At 32.2% G+C, this 23,217-nt stretch overlaps 2 protein-coding genes across 2 annotated transcripts; one reads left to right on the top strand and one right to left on the bottom strand.

The window, feature by feature from the left end:
* Nucleotides 1–6,312: 6,312 nt before the first annotated feature.
* On the bottom strand, nucleotides 6,313–7,148 carry LOC18107012 (leucine-rich repeat extensin-like protein 3). The gene is made up of 2 exons (XM_024592871.2): nucleotides 6,525–7,148; nucleotides 6,313–6,418 (listed from the first exon to the last, which is right to left on the bottom strand). Exons 1-2 carry the CDS (start codon nucleotides 6,877–6,879, stop codon nucleotides 6,318–6,320), a joined length of 456 nt encoding a protein of 151 aa, XP_024448639.2. The 5' UTR covers nucleotides 6,880–7,148; the 3' UTR covers nucleotides 6,313–6,317.
* A 12,968-nt stretch (nucleotides 7,149–20,116) lies between these two features.
* On the top strand, nucleotides 20,117–22,985 carry LOC18107014 (beta-amylase). The gene is made up of 7 exons (XM_006372931.3): nucleotides 20,117–20,285; nucleotides 20,391–20,789; nucleotides 21,275–21,439; nucleotides 21,544–21,807; nucleotides 21,890–22,099; nucleotides 22,291–22,530; nucleotides 22,638–22,985. Exons 1-7 carry the CDS (start codon nucleotides 20,217–20,219, stop codon nucleotides 22,848–22,850), a joined length of 1,560 nt encoding a protein of 519 aa, XP_006372993.3. The 5' UTR covers nucleotides 20,117–20,216; the 3' UTR covers nucleotides 22,851–22,985.
* Nucleotides 22,986–23,217: the final 232 nt, after the last annotated feature.

Genomic DNA, 23,217 nt, shown 5'->3' on the forward strand with positions numbered 1-23,217 from the left:
TTATTAGTTATGAGTTGTTTTATGACATATTGATATGGAAAAAGTAGAAGAGGAAACTTGTTTGTATTATAATAGGGATGTTGGTTAATTCGTATGGAATTACCGGTTAGATTGGCTATTAAAAGAGAATAGCTGGATGTTAGGTAATTCATACGGAATTACCGGTTTGATTGGCTATTAAAAGAGAATAGCCAGTTGTGGAGTAATTCATATGTAATTACCGAATATTTGTTGGCTATCAAGGAGAGTTAGCCGGATTTAAGGTAAATTGTGAATTATCAAATTGAAATTTAAGCAATGAGTGTTGGTTGCCGAGGTCTTATAAGTATAGGATTGATAAATTATGAATGGGTTATTGATGTTGATATGTAGTAAGTTAGTGATGAAAGACAATTTGATATATTTTGAAGAATTATGAACATAATAGTTGTCATTTTTAATATGTTATCTTCCTTATTTCTTATTAATGTTATGTATACAGGTATTTCATGAGGTGATGCAGAGCGTTACATATGGGCTTTCGTGTTTAAATCTGTTATTTATGTAATATCTTTTGCTTTTATATGTAATTTGTATTATATGTAGATTTTAATAAATGTATCCTAAAGGTAATTGCTTTTGGTATTTACACATTTAGAAAGTATAAGTAAGGAACTAGTATTAGTAAACTATTTGAAAAGAAGTTTAGTAATCATAATTATGCATGTTTAAAAGATGGTAGAATGTTAAAGTAATAATTAGTTCAATATGAATCCTTTGAGTTTTTATTTGTATGAACTTAGTTAATGTTTTATTATAAAAGAATATAATTGCTATGTTTTATTTGTTGATGATATAAGGTTGAGAAAGCACAATGAAGTATTGCTATGTGAAATATTGTATGATGAGATGAGATATGATCCAGGATGGTTGGATCGAAATGGAAGATTGAGTATTGTGATTGAATGAAGTCTAATCGATAACTTGGTAATATCAAAAAATAAAGGAAACTCTGCCGGATTTTCTGTAGGAAATTAGATTTATATAATCGCTATTACTTTGATGATACAACTTTGAGAGTGTTACATCAAATGAAAGATATGTAAGACAATAACCCTAAGACAATAAAGATTCAAGACTTAAACAGTAACAATTCAAATTTTGGTAGACTTTCATATAAATACCATATATATATATATATAATTTACTTGTTTTTCCAGTTGATATGAGATTATTATTTTATCCCGATTGTTGGGGTGTTACACCCCAAGTCTTTGTACATTCAGTACGCAAAGATTTGAAGGGTTGTCACTATTTAATGAGACTTTTTACCTTCCTTAGGTGATAGATCATCCTAAACATAATTGTTGGGATTCTTATGGTTAAATAGTATATACTCATTAAAAGAGTCTTTTAGAAAGAAAAAATGGTGGTGTGTATTTAATACAGTAACAATTCAAATTTCGGTAAACTTTCATATGAATACCATATATATATAATTTACTTATTTTTCCAGTTGATATGAGATTATTATTTTATCTCGATTATGGGAGTGTTATACCACAAGTCTTTGTACATTCAGTACACAAAGATTTGAAGGGTTGTCACTATTTAATGAGACTTTTTACCTTCCTCAGGTGACGGATCATCCAAACATAGTTGTTGGGATTCTTATGGTCAAATAGTTTGTGCTCATTAAAAGAGTCTTTTGGGAAGAAAAAATGGTGGTGTGTATTTAATGCATTAGTTGAGTAGTTTTCTAGAGATTTTTGGTGACATCAATGGTTATTCAATCAATGTTGAAAATGAAAAGTTATTTCTTTTATAACTCTAGTCATTCTTGTCTCTATTCTTTTCTTTTACTTTCACTTTTACCAATTCTTTGTTAAAAAAAAACGAATAAGCTTTGAGTGAGCCTTATTCTTTGTTTGTAAGAAGAAACTTTGCTACCCGAACTTAGGTAATCCTCACCCTAAAAAATACTTTCTTCCTTTTTGTTATTTCATCATAAAACAAATTGACTCTAGAAGGGTTAGGAATGATCATAAAAGTAAAGATATCGCTCTTACTAGAGGTGCTTTTAGCTTTCAAGTGGTAAATAGGGGTAGAACTCCAGCTTATACCTTTAAAAGAAGGGAGGGTAGTTCTCAACGCTAGAGAAGTCCCTTCTTCACTAGCTCGAGAGAAAGAGACACTACCTTGAACCCATGAGAACAATGCACCTAGCACTGTAAGCATAGAGCAGGTGGCTTATATGAATGGTTAACAGCTAATAGAATATATGGCTAAATTATCAAGTAGATCTGAAAAGATTAGCCAACCAACCTTGGCCACCTCCAGGAAGCCCTTTGAAGTTACTATCTCATCATACATGTATGAGTTTGGGTACTCCTTCCCTCTTCAAGGGTTCATGAGAGAAGGATTTTGATGTTATTGATTGGGATCAGGCCAACTGCATCTCAATGGGTGGATCATCTTGTCTGCCTTTAAAAAGACTTTACATAGCAATCCTGCTCAAATCAAGAAATAGAGATGATCATAAGATACAACGGGATAGTCAAACCAGGAGATGGGTTGCTAAATGTCTAAGGTTATTTCCACTATTGAAAACTACCCCCCACTATATAAAAACATTAAAAGGATTAGCAGTTATGTATTAACACACGAAAATAAAATCGGTTCTTGCACAATTATTTTTTAGTTATGGCTAACTAAATTGTCCACTTTTGAGACCTTATCGGATCAATTCTGAATTCATCGTCACTTGAGACCTCCTAAAATTGGTATAAGAGATGCACACCTATTATTTGGATCGAACCTTGCTTAATTGGTATATGATTGCGTTAATTATTATGATGACTTTAATTTGTTTTCAAGTATACTAAAACATATATACTCTATCTGTTTGGTAGTGTATTATTCATTGACCTTATAGAGAGATATGTTTTGTTGCTTTATCTGACACTCCTGGAAAATTTTGATGTTATCCCCACATGTTGCTAGGGATTTGTTGTATTGGCATCCTTGAACAAACATTTATGTCTTGCATGTATGAATGAGGTTAAACAGGTTAAGAGATGTTTGCTACTTTTACAGGTATAAATCAAAAAATATAAATAACTATTTAGATTTGAATATTTTCATGCACAACAAAATTAACAAAATATTTTTATTTAATAACAGTTATGGTCGTGGAAACATTTCCATATAGGCAAGCCCTAGACCGAGATTGTCAAATATAATAGTTCAAATTATAAGGGTTACACTTCATCTCCCACTAGGATGCATGCATTGCGATGTTATTTTTGCAATTATATACATTTATATTGTGTTCTTGAAACTTTAAAAATACAATTAAAGTTTACATGTTTTTAATGCTTAGTGGTGTGCTGGAGAAGTTTTTGAAAATAATTCAGCACAAGTGCTAGCATTTTATCGGAGCGAGCTCAAAAGGCAACATGTTATCCATGTTTTTTTTAACTATTTGTTAAATAAAATAATTAACTGCACTGAATTATTATTGTTTAATATTTATTTAACTTATAATTTGCAGGTTATTTGGACGTCTTACTTGGAATAAAAATTGGTTATTGCTCTAGTTGTCTACACCAATGAAATAGATATAAGGATAACAGTGATCCCCTAATATGTTTGAGATGGTTGAGCTACATTTTCTGGATCAGGTAATATGACAGTTCGGTTACAAATAACACATTTTAGTCGATATTAATACGAGTAATGCAATGCACGTCATTACTCGTAGGGGTAAAAATAATGATTACGACTAGGTAGGTTGTTATAATGCTTATGTATCATAGTGGGATGCACAGATGAATGATTTATTTACAGATATGCATCATGTGATTATTGACAAGGAGTATATGATTTGATACATGAGTATAACACAACAAATCATAACTCTGAATCCCGAGTAGGTTCCTCCACTTGGAGATATGCAGTATGAGAAAAATGTTCAGTGGATTCAGCATCACGTAAGTAATAAAGGTTTTTTTTTATTAATATATGTTAAATGTTCGTGAGTTTTATGTATTTATCTTTTAATTTAACATTAATGTTTTATTAATGTTAGGTTGGCTTTTTTCTACGTGAGAGTCGAGAGACCACATCTTATCTTTATAATACTAATGAAGAAAGCAAAGTTCACACTATAGCGTCCAGGTGGTTAAATGTTTGGATCCGGTTGTGCTACTAATGAGCCCGGATTATCTTGTAGATAACGTAGATGTAAATAGATATATAAGTTATGTTAATATATTTTGGGATTACTTGAATATTATATTATTGAATTATTTTATATTCATTTTACATGTATAAATATATTTTTTTTACATTCCTGTGGCTACTTGTGATTATAGAATATGATAATATATTGAATTTGTTGATTGTTATTATTGTGGTTTTTTGCGGGTTTTTTTAAGTTGGACAAAATTTTGTGTATGGTTCCTATATAGATAAAAGTCGGTCCAAAATTTGATAAAATTATAAATATCTTAACTCTTTAAAATCATAAAATAAATAAAATCTCAAATTAACAAAAACTATGATTTTATAAATGTTTATTTTAAAACCTTACCATAGTCAAAATAATCTAATTGTTTTGATTATAATCCAACTGTTTAATCAAATATCTAATTATTTTTTAAAATAATTTTTTTTAAAATATGATGGTTTTAAATCACGATATTAAATCATATATCAGAATTGTGAACCATAATATTATTATAATGTCATATTTATAAACCGTAAAATCTTTAAAATGTATGAATATTCAATATTTAATTATATTTTACTTGCTAGTGGCGTAATTTATCCAAATGCGGGGCCGAATGAAATGGCCATCATACCTGGAAATCACTCTCTTTCCCACTATCCTCCAAAAAATCAAGCACATTACCCCAATGAAATGGCCCTTCCGTACGGTCTATGTGTTGTGATTGTCTGTACGATATGAGAAGCTGTCTGCCTCATGTTGATAAAGGCTATAGCACCATAAATAATTCTATGAGAAATCATTGACTTTCCTGTTCTCCCAACTTTTGCAGTGCCCAGAACTGGAAACTGATGAACTCAAAAAAAAAATCTGCAAGAATGATGCTGCTAATTGTATTTTTCTTTAAGCAGCTCGTGCCTAACTCTTCAAACTTGACGCCTGCATTCCATGGCCTCAACAAGTTGCAAGGTCCATAAATATGCTACTCCTGTATATGCCACCATGTCACTGAAGCACATGTCTCTCTGGTCTCATATGAAAAGGTGAAGCTTATTTATTTTTGTGTTTCAGAAGTTTTTCACTAGTCCTCCAAAAAAATAAGCACATTACCCAGTGAAATGGCCCTTACGGACGTCTATGTGCTGTGATTGTCTGTACGAAGATATGAGAAGCTGTGTACTCCTGTTGATAAAGCTATGGCACCATAATAATTCTCTGAGAAATCGTTGACTTTTCTGTTCTTGCAATCTTTTGCAGTGTCCCAGAACTTGAAACTGATGAACTCAAAAAAAAAAATCTGCAAGAATAATGTTGCTAATTGTATTTTTCTTTAAACATCTCTTGTGCCTAACTCTTCAAACCTTGACGCCTGCATTCCATGGCCTCAAACAAGTTGCAAGGTCCATAAATATCTACTCTTGTATATGCCACCATGTCAGTGAAGCACATGTCTCTCTGGTCTCACATGGAAAGGCTAAACTTTATGCCATGAAAAGGTCATTGATGATCTGCAGACTGCAATCATCAATGACTTTTTCTTGCAACTTTTTGCATTTCAGAGATTCCTGGGCATTCATATAAGTAACCTGAGCACAGGATCATCAAAAAAAATCAATGGAGACCACCTGTCATGGCACAGGATCATCAAAAAAAATCAATGGAGACCACCTGTCATGGCAGTCCTCCTTTTTTTTCCCTTGAAGACAAACTGTATCAGATTCTAAACCTTTCACAACTTTTAAAACATTAATTTGACTAATTTTTCCATTATTATCAGAATAATTATCGAATAAATTTAAAATCTTGTTCTTAATAGCCATCACCTTTTTTTGATAAATCTCATCCCGGTCAAAAAAGCAGGCATCTCAGTGACTGGAAGAATCATCAGACGAAAAGCTTTAACAAGGGTTGAATTGAAATCCCAGGGTCGCTCTCTTCCATATTCAATTCTCGGAAGAGATTCTCAGAAGCTGATTCTACGCATCAGACTAACTGGACCAACATTTTGTTTTCTGTTAAAAACCTTCAAATTAATTCATTTACCATGTTAAAAAAATTAAAATAAAAATCAAGGGAGGAAAAAAAAAAAAAACAGGAAAGCAAAGAATCAATAACATCTTTTTTTTATCAAAAGATTCAGGGACAGCTCTGTAAATTCACTAATGCTCGAAATCCGACAATACAATCCACAACCCAACGAACCATCCCCTGTACAAACCCATAAAAAAATTTATCCACAAAAAAAAAAAATACAATAAAAAAAAAAAACATAACACAAAAGGTACAGCTAAGGTAAGCTAAGCATGAACAGGACCTGGAGTCACTAACACAGTACTACTCGGCGGATTATTAGAAGGAGGTGGCGCCCCAGTTACAGCAGGCACAGCAGGAGGCGGCGGTGACAGCAGAAGAGGAGGAGGAGGTGGTGGTGGAGGTAGGTTAGTGCCAATGTCCGGTGGGGTAGGTGGGGGTGGTGGTGGATGTAGGTTAGTGCCACTGTCCGGTGGGGTAGGTGGTGGTGGACTGAATTGGTAGATGCCCGCGCTAGGTGGGGTCAGCCCAGAAGGTCCACTTGTGGTAGGATTAGGGAAGGTTAATTGGAGGGTGACAATCATCGTCGTCACCAGAGCATTTGTGTGATTTGTGAAGGCGGTGGCGTAAGAGTTCATATCCCAAGACAAGACCGAGAATAACAAGTACAGTTACAATGAAGATGAAGATCTTTGTTGCTTTCCCTACGTAACACATATTTGTTGTTGTTGTTGTAGATTTTTTAGGACAAAAGCTGAGAAGGGTCTGATAAGTCACAGAAGGAGATGGGGTTTGCTTCTTTTTCGTCTTCTTTTCATGGTGATGGTGTTCTGTGGGAAGAAGACGGAGAGTGAGTGTCAGTGTGGTAATTAAGAGAAGGGGACCAGATCGAATTTTTAAAATACAAAAAAAAAAAAAAAATTGTTTGTAACAATGACACCGTTATATTTTTTACAGAACTTTCAAAAGTTAAATATTGATTAAACTTGCCCCGCCTAATAGATTAATCTTAGATCCGGTACTCTTTTCTTGCTCGAGTTCGGTGTTAAAAATAATAATTTAACATAGTCAAAGGGTCTATTTCAAAATGAAGTTGAAAAATATTTTTTAAAAATTTGAATTTTTTTGTATTAATATTTTTTTAGTATTTTTATATGATAATATTAAAAATAAATTTTAAAAAATAATTATTTTGATAAATTTATAAATCAAAAGCAATTACTATCCCAAATAATTTCAAAATATTTCAATTAGTTTTTTTATAAATAAATCAAAATAATATTATTTTAATTTTTTAAAAATAAAATATTTTTATTAATTTGAATCTATCCAAGCGAACAACATCAACTTATAATTTGGGTTTTGTGATAGTTCAGTTATTATGATTTTAACCACTAATTATTGGTTTTTTATGTTTTTTTTTAAAAAAGCAAAATATTTTCCGAAAAAGAGTTCACTGTACACTTTCTCCTTCTTGGCTTAAAACAAAACAGCTTTTTGCCATGTGTTTAAAGGTAAATTAGTATTTTCCTTGGAAAAAAATTTGTGTTCTAAAATTGATTAGGGCTGGTTGGACACCAAATTTACAACACTACCTTTAAAAAAATTAGTTTTTGAACTTCTACTCAAGCTAGTTTTGTATTTTCAATTAAAATGAATAGTAAGATAACCTTTTTACCCTTAGAATTAAAAAAAAAATACTAACATGCATTTTCTTTTTTTGATTAATTGGTTGGGGTGGGGTCATTTGAGTATTCTAATAATTAAAAAGGAATAAAAAAAAGGTTGACGTGTATTGTGCATGCATCAGCACGTCAATCTCTCAATTGTATTGGATAGCGCGAACAACCGATTCCAGTTTAAGGTGGCTCCGGCTTCATCTTAACATCTTCTCCTTAGATATATGGTGTCTGCACCGATAAGAGGTTCGGTTTGACACCGACGACACTTTTTTCTTCTTCTTCCTTCTTTCCCCTCTCTTTCTCGGTGTTTGCACCCTACCACCTGATTTTTCTAGTCAACCCCTAAACTTCTATTTCTTTTTTATTCAGTTTTTGTTCTTTTGGTTATAATTCTTTTTGAAATAATTCAATGAATTAGATTTTTCTTTTGATTTCATCCTTATTCAAATTTTTGTTTTGTCAAATTTGATTCTCATTTTTTTTATTGCTATTTTTGTAGTCTAAGATAATATTTAGAGTTGCGTTTTTTTTATTCCACCCTCCATAAATTTTTTTCCTAATAGATTTCATTCTCATTCTTTTAAATATTTTTTGCTTTAGAAGATTTTCAAAAGCAATATTTTTTTTACATGATTTAATTATTCAACATTTAATTGGTTTAGATTTGAGCTTGGTTAAGCCTGTGTCTAAGATTTCACGGGTTACAAACTTTAAAAATTAACCTAGTTTCATGATGTTTGCCTAGGATTGCTTTAGATTTTTTTTATCATGTTTTTAAGTTAATATTTTTTTGATTTCATCCTTCAACTTTTATTTAATTGGAGATTGAGCTCTGCTTTTTTATTTTATCCATGCTTTTTATGAACTTGATTTTATCATTTCTCTTTATTTAATTGGGCTACCTAAGCTCTTTTTATTTATTATTCTTTGTTAAGTTTATTTTTTAAAAAAAAAATTATTCTTGAATTAAATAGAATTGATTTATTGAATATAGGTGGATGCTCACTTTGTTTTGTTTTGTTTTGTTTGATTATCTTTTTCGGACTTTACTTTAGTGACCCATGCGAATTCTTCTCATGTCATCGTCCAAAATTTACGGTTGAGTTTGAACCGTCTCAGCAAATGTTTTTTGTGATGTACAATGTCCACAATGGAGAGGTAGTGAGTTGCAACGATCTTTTTTTTTCCTTGTTCTTCTTGGTATATAGGTGGCTCATTTGTTTTGGTTGATTGTTGCCAAATATTTTTTTTGCCGATTGTTATTGGATTTAGTCGAGTTAACAACTCGAATTGCAGGTTTTTCTTGCTTCTTTATAATATTGTCGTCGTTTATACATCCCTTTTGTGTGCTCAATAATTTTTTACTAGCTCGTGGTGCAGCGCAAGTCACCAATCTAATAATATACTAAAACTCCTTGGCATTTCACTATAGTAGTGAACAATGAAATGCCAAGGACTTTTACACTTTAGTCCTCAAAATTAAAAATTTCATCTTCCAACATTTAGGTTTTCAACTTATGTTTTTTTTTTTTTTTCATTTCATCCTCCAACATTAAGTTTACTGGGTATTAGACTTTGTAATTTGTTTTGATTTACTTCTATGAAGTTATCCTAGTCTTATGACTAGGTCGGGAATTTTACGAGTTAGCCGTGTTTGACTCAAGTTTTTTTTTCATTTTTTACATTTATTTTTTTTCAATTTCATCTTTAAATATTGGAATTGATTGAGAAATAGGCTTCATAATCATAATTTTTTTAATTTTCTTTCTATAGTATTGTCATGATCTCATGACCCGTATTGTTATCCATTTTAGAAGCCCATATAAACATACAAAAAACAGGAAAAAGGAAAAATAAAAAAAAAAATACAAAAAAAATGAAAAAGTTATATATAATATATATATATATATATATATATATATATATATATATTAGTGGAGATAATATGAAGAACCCTAGGAAATTGTCAAACACTATTGGAAGAATCAAAATATACAAAGTTGGAAAAATAAACAATCCAATATATCCTGGTGAAGGCCCTATTGAATTTATTGAGAGCTTAATTGCAATAAAAATTGGTTTTGAGTTTAATTTGGGCTCTAATTGGAAAAAATTGAAGTCTGGTGGTTAAATTACAATTTTTGGAAAGCTAGTTTGGTCAAATCAGGGGTTTAATTGTATAAATATTGAAGTTTTGAAGGGAAATTAAGGACTTGATTGAAGAAATTCAAAATCAAGACAAAAAAAGGCTTATGGCTTCAAGAACTAAAATCAGCACAATCAGTAGCCAAAATTAAAGAAAATTGAAAGATAAATTGTCAATTGAGAGTCAATTTATATAAATTAGAAACCAATGATTAAAATAATAATAATAATAAAAAGGAACTGGACTCTACGGTTGGTAATTGAATTTCGCAAGGATAAAATTGCACAAAATTTAAAGTTAAAGGGTAAGTAAGGATAAAATCAATAAAATTTAAGAGTATAAGGACTGAATTTAATTTTGACCAAATCCCATATTAAAAACCCTAATTTCTTAGTGGTTAACCTAGATGACATATTGTCTGGTTCATATTCAAAACGAATCGTTTGGAATAGAGGGTAAACGACATGTTGTTTGCTCACTGTTCATTTTTTTTTCTTTGGGTAGTTCTGAGCTTATCAAGTTGACATATTTGAACAAATGAATGTGAAGTTACATACCTTTAAATGGAGAAAAATTAGATCCAAAGAAAAAGTATGCACCTCTTCTTCTAACTTCAAGTAGTCTCTGATGATAATGATGTCAAAGGTGTTATGACAAGACTTCGAAAGTGGTCAGCTCAGTCAACTACAATTGTGATACCTATTGTGCAAAACCACTGATTTTTTCATGTGTTCACACTTTAAACCTTTTCAGTGGGTTCTTATCAAAGTTCTGTCATGTTTCTCTTAAGATAAAAAGGCTAGAAACAACTCCTTAACCTCTAACTTTAGCAAAACTACTAAGAATATCCAAAACCAAGTTTGTTACAAAACCACCATTGCAAACCAGCAAGGTACATAACTTCTAGTTGTTAAAACCCCTCCAAAACCTTCTTATTTTGATCAAAGGATCAAGCATTGAGTGTGGTAAAAATAAACTTTGCAAAAGAAAAGCATAAAGGGCAACAATCATTAGTGAGCTTTTAAGGTATAAACTTCCCCTAATCTAAGAGGTGAAGTCTATAAGGCACACCTGTAGGATCTAACTCTCCCATGTATGTTTTAATGATATTTTGGATTTGTTATGGTTTTATATAGTTTTGAACTTGGATTTTGATTAATGCATAAAAATATTATTTTTTTTCTTGTTTAATCTTGCTTTAAGTTGGTTGTTAATGTTGCTGGATGTTTGTGTCGCGAGGCGATGTTGAGTGGCTCACTTTAAGATGCCTCCTTAGAGGTGGTGTTGGGAAAGGAAAAGGTTTTGGGTTTAATCATAAAATCTTGATTAAGGTTCAAGAGTCGTCATCTAGTATTATGGTTACTAGGAAATCTATGGTCTACAAAAGTCCGGGTAAATGACTAGTTGTGCAAGAAAAAGATATATAACCGCTAGTGCATCCTACCTGAGGTAAGCTGTTTTGTTGTTTAATTATTTTTCTAGGTCAAGTTTTTATTTGTTGGTATTTTTCTAATGTTTAAAGCAGATCTTTCTTCTTAAGGAACATATGTCTTCGCTATAATTTGAGTAACATATATTTTTTCACACACGATCATAGCGACTAATTAACACAGTAAATACATATTATCTTCCCAAACCTTATGTGTTGTTTAATAATGAGAAATATAATTGTAAGAATAAAAGTAAAAGTTTAAATCCCTCATAATAATAAATCTTGTTCTCTCTAAACCGAAATCTACTAAACCAAAATCTAGCGACCTTCTTTTTCTCCCAAAAGAAGACAAAAAATAGGAGAAATGAAGTTTGGCTCTAAAATTCATTTTTTTTTCAAAAATATAGGGATCGATTACCTAATAACTAAAAAAGATGAGAGATGAAAATGAACTGTTCAAAAAATCTCAAAGCCACCACTTATCTCACCCTTGTTTTTCACTCTACTTCGTTTTCTTTCAATTTAACTTCCTTTAAAAAAAACATGCAATTGAGTTCAAATCTATATAGCCTAATCATGCTAAAAAAAGGTTTAATAATCAAATTAAATTTTTTTTTAATACATTATTAGGAAATTGTAAAAGGATAAATCGTAAAAAATATTAAAGTATTTTACCCACAAGCTTTAGTTTCTGTTAATAATGAATAATTGGCAATAGGACATTGAAATCTTGGCGTTGGCTTATTACATATATTAGGTTGGTCCTAGTTTGATGTATTAAATACCCTGAATCTCTGATCAATTAGTTGGGCTACTTGCCCTAGTTTTTAATCGAGGCCTTTAGTCAATCTATATTGGACCTTTTCTTAATCCACGGGGTCAGCCCCTTTACAATTGAAACGGACGATGTATATATTTATGATCAATTAGTTGATATGTTCATCAAGGCTCTACCATTTACTTATTTTCATTGGTTATCAATATTTTTTTTTAGTTTAACGTGGGTGTCTGAGTCAGCTTGCGTGCACCTCGACTAATCTCACGGGCCCTGAAATTAACGACCATATAAGCCTCCAGTGGCCATTATATGAGCAACCACAGGGTTCGAACCTGAGACCACAGAGAGAGCAAACCTCTTAGTCCCAAACTTTTACCACATAGAGAGCAACCACAGGACTCGAACCTTTTGTTTATCATATCAATCAATATAGAGCTTTAAAATAATCAAATACAGTATTTCGAAACCCTAATCATTCTCGTATATCAGTATGTGCATGGATGGAATAAAACCCTTTTTTTAATTTTCTTTTTATTTTACAAGAATTTGTTCACAATAATCATTGTTCAAAATAAATAAATAAAATATTCTCTTTACATTTAGTGTTTTATTTTTAGCCGGGAGTGTACATTTAGAACGTGTTTGGCATTGTGGTTGCGGGTGCTTTTCAAATAACTTTTCGTGCCAAAATGCATGTCAATGATGTTTTTTTATTTTTTAAAAATCATTTTTGACATCAGCACATCAAAACGATCCAAAACATACAAACCATATTAAATTTTAGTAAAAAAAAAAAAATTTAAATTTTTTGGAAACGCAGCCGCAGCCGCGTTCCCAAACATTCCCTTAGTGTCTTGAAAAGCAAAAGACAAATTGTGGTAACTTGATTTAGTGTTGAAGCAAAATATAGTGCTATGATATTTGCAGCTATACATATTGCATTTAGCGTAGAAGCTTCTCTTAGCTAGGATATAGAGATAGCTTTGTTTGTCTGCGGATTTTCTGAACCTGATTAGCCTGCTCGGGGATGCTGTTCAGCGCAAGCACATGGAGAGGAAGCTGAATTCCTTTCTGCAAGTGGAATCAGACTCTTTTGAACATCGAAAACAAATTAAATATATTGAAGAAGATTATCATTACATTTGTCAACAAGTTCAATATAAACTTATTCAAACAAACTATGTATATATTTATGATCAATTAGTTGATATGTTCATCAAGGCTCTACCATTTATTTATTTTCATTGGTTATTAATTTTTTTTTTTAGTTTAATGTGGGTGTCCGGGTCAGCTTGCACACACCTCGACTAATCTCACGGACCCTGAAGTTAACGACCATGTAAGCCTCCAGTAGCTATCATATGAGCAACCACAGGACTCGAACCTGAGACCACAGAGAGATCAAACCTCTTAGTCCCAAACTTTTACCACTGGACCATCACCTAGATGATTTGATTATCAATATTCTTGATCCAATTTGAGGGGGAGCATAACATGCATACAGAATATATATATATATTACATCATTGCCCAAAATAGCTTATTTGTATGATGGTGTCTTTATTATAAGCATATATTTTTGGCAAAGATCATGGACAAAGCTATGATTTCACTGCCTTCTCTAGTCTTTATATATATACGTACAATTCAGAAGCTCAATTCATTAAGTTTCTTCACATCATTTCTGGAATTCACTTTCTTTTTCACTAGTCCTCCAAAAAAATAAGCACATTACCCAGTGAAATGGCCCTTACGGACGTCTATGTGCTGTGATTGTCTGTACGAAGATATGAGAAGCTGTGTACTCCTGTTGATAAAGCTATTGCACCATAAATAATTCTCTGAGAAATCGTTGACTTTTCTGTTCTTGCAATCTTTTGCAGTGTCCCAGAACTTGAAACTGACGAACTCAAAAAAAAAAAAATCTGCAAGAATAATGCTGCTAATTGTATTTTTCTTTAAACATCTCTTGTGCCTAACTCTTCAAACCTTGACGCCTGCATTCCATGGCCTAAACAAGTTGCAAGGTCCATAAATATACTACTCCTGTATATGCCACCATGTCAGTGAAGCACATGTCTCTCTGGTCTCACATGGAAAGGTTAACACCTCTTTATTTTTACATTTTAAAAATATTTTAGAAAAAATTAAAAATTTTTTATTTTTTTATTTTAAATTAATATTTTTTTAGTATTTTTAGATCATTTTAATGCACTAATATCAAAAATAATTTTAAAAAAATAAAAAAATATTATTTTAATATATTCATAAATAAAAAATACTTTAAAAAATAATTACAACCATACTCATAAACATGTTGATAAACTAAATATGAATAATATTTTTTAAAAAAAAAATTACAATAAAAATAAAGCCATAACACAGAAAGTACGGCTAAGCTAAGCATGGACAGGACCTCGAGTCACCAACACAGCACTACTCGGCGGATTATTAGGAGGTGGCGCCCTAGTTATAGCAGGCACAGCAGGAGGAGGCAGGGAAAGCGGCGGCTGTGACAGCAGAAGAGGAGGAGGAGGTGATGGAGGTAGGTTAGTGCCATTGTCCGGTGGGGTAGATGGTGGTGGGCTGGACTGGGAGATGCCCGCTGTGCTCGTTGGGGTCAGCCCATAAGGTCCTCTTGTGGTAGGATCAGGGAAGGTTAATTGTGGATGGTGACAATCATAGTCGTCATCAGAGCATTTGTGTGATTTTTTACGGCGGTGGCGAGAATTGCAAGTACAGTTGTGAAGATCTTTGTTGCTTTCCCTACGGAGCACATATTTGTTGTTGTTGTAATTAAGAGACCAGATTGAATTTTTAAAATACAAAAAAAAAAAAAAGAGTTTGTAACAATCACACCGTTATTTTTTTTACAGAACTTTCAAAAGTTAAATTTTGTGGATTATCTCCCAAACACTAATTAATTTTTTTTATAAAAAAATTTAAAATAATATTATTTTAACTTTTTAAAATGTAAATTTCTTCTTATTAATTTGAATCCATCCAATCAAACTATGACAGCTTATAATCTGGGCTATTTTTACCATTAGTTATTGGATTTTTCAAAATATAAATGAAAAGCAAAATATTTTTCAAAAATCCATTGAAGTTTAGTATTTTCTTGATTAATAGAAATAATTATAACTTTATATCCCTTTAAACTTATTTTCTTAATTTACTAAACCTTGTATTAAGCTTTTAATTTTATTGGAAGATTTATTCCGAGCATATATCAACTTCATAATTATTTAATAAAAAAAACTTTACTCTCATTTAAAAAAATAATAACCCAAAAAATTAAAAATTTAATAAAAGATTGGAAGAGGTTAATTAGTAATTAAGGGGAGGTCTTGATTTTAAAAAGGTTAGTTGTGCCAATTGAAGGTAAGGCCGGAGGGGGTATATTGGGAGTCGAGCCTCTCGGGATGGTGATGGCAGCGCGTATTTTACGGGGCCATCAACACCTGTCGATGTTCCTTTTATTTACATGGTTGCCACTCGTTGTTGTTTCTCTTGTTTTTATTCCAATTTTTCCAACAGTAGAATTATAAAAAAATAAAAAACATTATTATTAATAAAAATCTATGTTTTTTAAGATCACCTTGATGAAATTTATTTTATTTGATTTATATATTTATTTAATAAAAAATATTATTATTAAAAAAGCTTGTGAGTAATAGATAATTGAGGGAACACTATTTGAAAAAAAATTCTTCTGCTCGGAAATAAAATATTCTCAATGTTCCTAGAAACTCTTGCTCCCATTACACAACTTTTATTTATATGAATCAGGATTTCAATTCATGATTTCTTTCTAGAAAGAAAAATAAAAGGATTAATTTTGACTCTACTTCAAATTTGATAAATGTTGATTAAGTTTATATTTCATTATAGTTATGTAACTTATAATATCATTTTTTTTACTTGATTATCAACTCTATATTCAAAGTTGTGATTGAATTTATTTATTAAAAAAAATTGATTCAATACCTTCTCAATATATGCTATAGTATTGATACATAGCTAATTCTATATATATATATATATATATATATATATATATATATATATATATATATATATGTTGGATGGTTATATTGACATGCATCTTGTAGGAATTGAATGAAATCGTCAATTATGAGTTAAGCGCTTTAATTATTTACTCATGAATGCTTAACGAGGATCTAAATAGCTAAATTTCAATTAAAATGAAATATTTAAGATAAATCAATAAAATTTAAATTTAATAAAAATCAATAAAAGAACATTAAATTAAATCCTAAATTTTAAAATTTTAGAGCTATGCTTTCATTTTATGATATAAAGAAACACAGATTTGGAGGTAAAAGAACCTCCATGAAGATGGAGATGGAGGATGCATCCTATATCCATTATAATCCCTAATTAATGAAAAACCTAAATGGTGTGGAAAAAAATACTGCAATAAAGACGTGATTCACTATGGATTGAAATAGTAAAATTATGCATTTTCTCTTTGAAAAAAAAAAGTATGACTGTGCCTTGGTGTAAAATTGCATTCTTATAGGATCAATTTGTCATTTTAGAATTTTTAAGGGGCATTTTGATCTTTTTCACAATTCTTTTGCATGGTAAAATTATTTGAAAACCATTAAAAGTAAAAAGCACTTAACTATGCTTTAGATCATTTTTGGTTTTTTATTTTTTTAAAACACAATGTAATGACTCAATTGCCCTTGAGATAAAATTATCAAGGCATGGCTTTAGGGGTTTTTTTTTGTAATTTCATAAAGGTTTTTTTTTTTATAGTATTGGGCAATGTAATAATTTGATGAACACAATAAAAAAAAAAATTGTTGATGCGTGCATTACACACGTCAGCCGCTCCACTATCTTCAGGCAGCACGTGCGATTGACTCTAGTGGTCGAAGTTGTTGTTCTGTTATGTCATTCATTTCATCTCGACATCCTCTTCCTTCCTAAACAGAGTGTGCATGGTGATTTTGTCCACTTTTGCACCAGTTTGATTTTCTTCTTTTCCCCCTTCATTTTTATCTACCTCGATTTGCGCATCGTCTCTAAAAAAATCAACTGCTGCCATTCATTTTTTTCTTCAAATTTAGTTCATATTTTTTTAATTGTAATTATTTTATTTGAGATGATTTATAAAATTAGTTTTTGCAGTTTGATCCTCCTTTATTGTTTTTTTTATTGAACTTAATTCTCATTCTTTTTATTGCTACTTTTTTATTTGCTTGGACAAGTTTTTTGGATTGATTTTTTATTCTTTCAGTTTTATTCTTCAACATTAAATTAGTTAGGCATTGAGCTTCTGAACTCAAGTCTAAGGTTTCACAGTTTATGATTTTGGAACCTGGGTTTAGGATATTCACCAAAGTTTGCTTGCTATTTAATGTTATTAAATTGACTGAACTTATTAAATCCAATCGACTCAATGACCCGAGTCTTAAATTTCTTATGCTTCTTTAGAAATCCTAGCATCGCCTTAACTTTGTTCTTCTTACATTTGGAAAAATTTGATCTTACTCGTAGCGTTGCTCCAACCACCGATATAATTTTACTTAGGTCACTTTTCTTTGTCCTTTTTTTTATTTGAGTTTTTTTCGCTTTCTATCTTTGATATTTGATTCATTATAATTAAGCTTTTTAATTTGTTTCGATGTGGGTTCCATGGTTTATCACAATCTCACATCCTAAATCACGAGTTTCACATGTTAATCATTGTTGACCCGAGTCGATCTAATGTATCGTTATCTCAATATTTTATTAAAAATTATGTCATTTAATATATCATCAATTAAATATTTTGAAAGTGTTTCAATTATTATAAACCAAATCTTTGACTTTCTAATGGCTTGACATTTTTTAAGGTTGAAAAGAGGACGGACCCGCGGCGTAATGTATGTGAGCCAAAAGGCTAGTGTTATCTAAAAACCAGAAACAGCATACAATATTTGTTGAAGAATGAAATTGGCCCATACAACATTAGGAATTCATTGAGGTTGCCTTGGTGTCAGACTTTAGGCAGTAGATACCTTCTTGCACAGGGATCCCATACGGGTAATTTTTTTAGGTTTTGTTTCTTGATAATATTAAAAATAAATTTTTAAAAATAAAAAAATATTATTTTAATATATTTTAAATAAAAAATATTTTTAAAAATAATTTTTATCATATTTCTAAACATATAAAAATAAAATATAATTTAAAAAATAATTTTTAACATATTTCTAAACATGTCTTTTTGTTTTTGCGTTTCAAAAGTGTTTTTAAAAAAAATTAAATTTTTTTTAATTTTTTCTTTGTATTAAATTAATATTTTTTTAGTGTTTTCGGATTATTTTGATGTGCTTTTTTAATTTTTTCTTTGTATTAAATTAATATTTTTTTAGTATTTTTAGATTATTTTGATGTACTGATATCAAAAAAATTTTAAAAAATAAAAAAAATATTATTTTAATATATTTTTAATTAAAAAAATATTTTAAAAACAACTCTAACCGCATTTTCTAGCCGACACTGATTGTAAGGATAAACCAAGAGTTCTGAAAAAAAAAATCAACCCTTTTGTACTTTATCCACAGACACATCCAGGCATCTACTTCAGGAAATTAAATATCTGCACACTTTGCAATGCATTTGTTTTGTTTTATAATAGAGATATGGGACATGATAAAAATGATACGAGAAAGAGTAGTGTTCTTGAATTCAGTGGTCCATCTTTTGATTTGATGATATTTTCCTAAAGCATTTTACCCATTTCTTTCCTCTTACCAGACAACCGAGAAGACAGTGACTTGAAGCAAGTTTATCATGAGACAAAAATAATATGACCAGAGAAAAATGGACGATTGTAATTTAACAACGTGAAGAAAAAAGATTGGCCACTCATGGGATTACATGCATGAGTGAACTACAATGTTCTGTTCCTGATCAATCAACAAGAGGACTCCATTGAAGCTCCAAAAGGGTTGCACCATGTTCACAAACTTAACAAGAATTGCTTTAACCATTCAACATAAGAAACAAGAACTGGGTTTTTCTCATCCGAGAACGAGCGCTCACCGATTCGTCACATCCTTTCATTTTAGCTTTCCGTTAATCTTTTGCTCGAGCAAACAACATTAGTACGTAGCCATAGAATCTCTGTTCAATCACTTTGTCAAGGTAATAAACAGTAAAAGACACTACTACTACAGTATTCATTATGACAAGCATAATTTATCCAACACCAGGTGCTCTGCGAGAGAAAATGAGGCTACATCACAGGCATCTCCTTTGGGAACTGCCATTGATTTATCGAGGTGAAAGTGCACTAGTAAAAAGGGTAAAACATAGGGTTGCCAGGAGTAAAGCAAGGGAACCACAAGCTGTGGCATTTGAAGTTTCCACCGCAGCATCAGAGGTAAGTGCGGTAACTACTAGTTTTAAAATCAACCTCAATAAAAATCTCATTGCAGCAACCAATTATTTAAGTAGATGTGGCCATGACAACACAGCAAGATTGTGATATATTGTTGGGGTAGGTGCATTTTGAATTGTACGTTTTCGATATTTAGCATATAAAAAGTCCTTTCAGCAATACTTTAGGTCAAATTCAAGAGACTGAACTGACTTTACTGCCCTTCACGTCTGAAACATACTTTCTAATTCTGCATAAGATATAGTGGTCCTTGTTGTGGATATGATTTGAATAAAGATAAAGGGAAAAATCTTGTTCTTATCTATCCAAAAGACCCCACCTGTATCCCCCAAACACATGCACTCTTTTCGTTCGTCACTGGACATGCACTGTTTCACTTGCAAAGATAAGATCACAGAATAGTATTCTGCTTTATGCTTCAATAAAAGGGCATGACTGAACTAGCATAATGCACAGCATCTTCACTTCTAGACTCCCATATAGATCCTAAAACCCTCCCTCACTCAAAAGGAAAATGCAGGGTGGAAGCAAGTATGATGAAAAGCTGCTACAAAACTATGTGCCACTTTATGTAATGCTCCCAGTAAGTAGCAAAAACGCTCTCACTATTAAATATCAAGTATGCATACTGAGATATATCATGAACAGCAATCTTGTATACTACTAATCCTTTTCTATATCTTTACAGTTGGGAGTGGTTACAGCTGACAACGTTTTTGAAGGTGGAGAGAAGCTCGAGAAGCAGCTTAAGGATCTAAGAGCAGCTGGGATTGATGGGGTCATGGTGGATGTATGGTGGGGGATCATAGAAGCCAAAGGCCCTAAGCAGTATGAATGGAGTGCTTATAGGAGCTTGTTTGAACTTGTTAACAAATGTGACCTAAAGATACAAGCCATAATGTCATTCCACCAATGTGGTGGGAATGTAGGGGATGTTGTTTACATCCCAATTCCTCAATGGGTACGTGATATTGGAGAAACAGATCCTGATATCTTTTACACCAATAGATCAGGTAACAGAAACGAGGAGTACCTCTCCCTTGGTGTGGATCACCAGCCTCTCTTTGGTGGGCGGACCGCCATTGAGGTAAGTTTGATAAGCAATCCAATCCCCGTAGTTCACTGCATTGTTTAGCACATAAATTAACTAATTATCTATGTGTCGAATGATCATGCTAATGTCAGTTCAAGATGATATTCAATGATTAGCTTTCATTAATGGAGTTAGGTGATGAGTGCTATAGTCTTCATAAGCACTGCTCTATTATCCTAGTAGTGAACTGAACAGTACTAGTTCCTGGAAAACTCCCCCCACACCCCAAATGAACTAGAAAACTCGCCTGGGAGTGCCAATTGATGCAGCCAAGGAGATTAGGGAGCCAAATACTGTTTCAGTAAAGTCAGATAATTTAAGTATGCTTATGAATCATTATACCAGATGAATGCAATTTGGTCACCCTGATGTTTACATTTAAGCCATAGTCTGTACATGATAAAAAAGCTTGTGGTTTATTATAATCCTTTATCTTGTTTACTTCCAAGCCACTGAAAGAAATTTGTTGATCCATCTAGATGTATAGTGACTACATGAAGAGCTTCAGGGAGAACATGGCGGATTTTCTTGAAGCTGGACAGATAATAGATATTGAAGTAGGGTGTGGAGCAGCAGGGGAGTTAAGATATCCCTCTTATCCAGAAACTCAAGGATGGGTTTTTCCTGGCATTGGGGAATTTCAGGTACCACTGATTTAAGTAACTTTTGACAACAAATTATGAACGATAAATTTCATCAGTAAGCATATGCTCTTCTCTAACACACATTACCTAATATTTAACTGCAGTGTTATGATAAATATCTCAAAGCAGAATTCAAAGAGGCAGCAAAAAATGCAGGCCACCCTGAATGGGAATTGCCAGATGATGCAGGGACATACAATGACAAACCTGACTCAACAGAGTTCTTTAAACAAAATGGAACATACCTTACTGAAAAGGGAAAGTTCTTTTTAACTTGGTATTCCAACAAGTTGCTGATGCATGGAGATGATATCCTCGATGAAGCCAATAAAGCTTTTGTGGGATGTAAAGTCAAATTAGCAGCTAAAGTATATTTCGTAACCTTGTTTCTTTTCTTAACTAATGAAGGAAGAAAAAGAATAATAAAGCCACATTCTATTTTCAAAACAGGTATCTGGACTGCATTGGTGGTATAAACATCATAGTCATGCTGCGGAGCTCACTGCAGGATACTACAACCTGAAAGACAGAGATGGGTACCGACCAGCAGCAAGGATTCTATCAAGGCATCATGCTATTATGAATTTCACATGTCTTGAGATGAGGGACTCAGAACAATCAGCAGAAGCTAAAAGTGGACCTCAGGAACTCGTTCAGCAGGCAAGATCTCTAAATCACAGTCCCTACTTGGACTGGTTAAGATGTCTGTCATTCATTTCTGACAACCTCTTAGAATACCATTGTTAACAACCCTGGTGAATATGATGTCAATTTAAGAATGACAAGTAGTAAAGGTGCACATTTTCGTACTGTATTCATGATTAGTTGATAATTTGCCTACGCATGTGCAGGTCCTCAGCGGAGCATGGAGAGAGAAGATTGAAGTTGCAGGTGAGAACGCACTTTCAAGATACGATGCTGAAGCTTACAATCAGATCCTTCTCAATGCCAGGCCTAATGGTGTCAACAAGTGGGGTCCTCCTAAACTGAGGATGTTTGGGGTGACATACCTTCGGTTATATGATGAACTATTTGAAGAAAAGAATTTCAACCTGTTCAAGACATTCGTCAGGAAAATGCATGCTGATCAAGTAAGCAGTGCCTACAAAAATACATAGAAAGGGAAAGAAAGAAAAGTGCTTAGTAATGAAGTCTTTAAAAGTCCTCGTTTAATCCCAAACTTCCTATTTGTTTTCAGGATTACTGCCCAGACCCCAGCAAATATGGCCATGAAATAGGCCCGCTGGAACGATCAAACCCACCGATTCCGGTTGACGATATCATAGATGCAACGACGCCGATGAAGCCTTTCCCATGGAATAAACAAACAGATATGCCGGTTGATGGAGCTGGACAATTTGGTCTGCTTGGTGGTCTGATAAACGGGATCAAATCCATTTTCTTCAAGTGAAAACATGGAAAAATGCAGAGATATAATGAGAGTGAAGGAATCAGATTAACATTCAATGCTAATTAGGATTCCTTCTAGGGCTATGAGTGACCTTTCAATGTATCTTCTGTTTGAATAAATAATACACATTATCTATATATGGCTCACATTATCCAAGTTTACTCACCAATAAATACTGCAGTAACAAAATCCATCTTCAAAGCGGTGGAACCTGCAGACATTCTGCATAATAAAACAACTGGTTAACACGAGAGCTTGGAAATCGGCTCTATTACAGAGTGGCTATCTCCACCTGCCCGAAGATTTCTAGTGATTCTTGTAATGGTCCCTGGACGTGTGCATTAAGAGCAAATGAACAGGCCAATTT

The sequence above is a fragment of the Populus trichocarpa genome, chromosome 17 (assembly GCF_000002775.5).
Source record: "Populus trichocarpa isolate Nisqually-1 chromosome 17, P.trichocarpa_v4.1, whole genome shotgun sequence".
In the NCBI taxonomy this organism is placed as follows: domain Eukaryota; kingdom Viridiplantae; phylum Streptophyta; class Magnoliopsida; order Malpighiales; family Salicaceae; genus Populus; species Populus trichocarpa.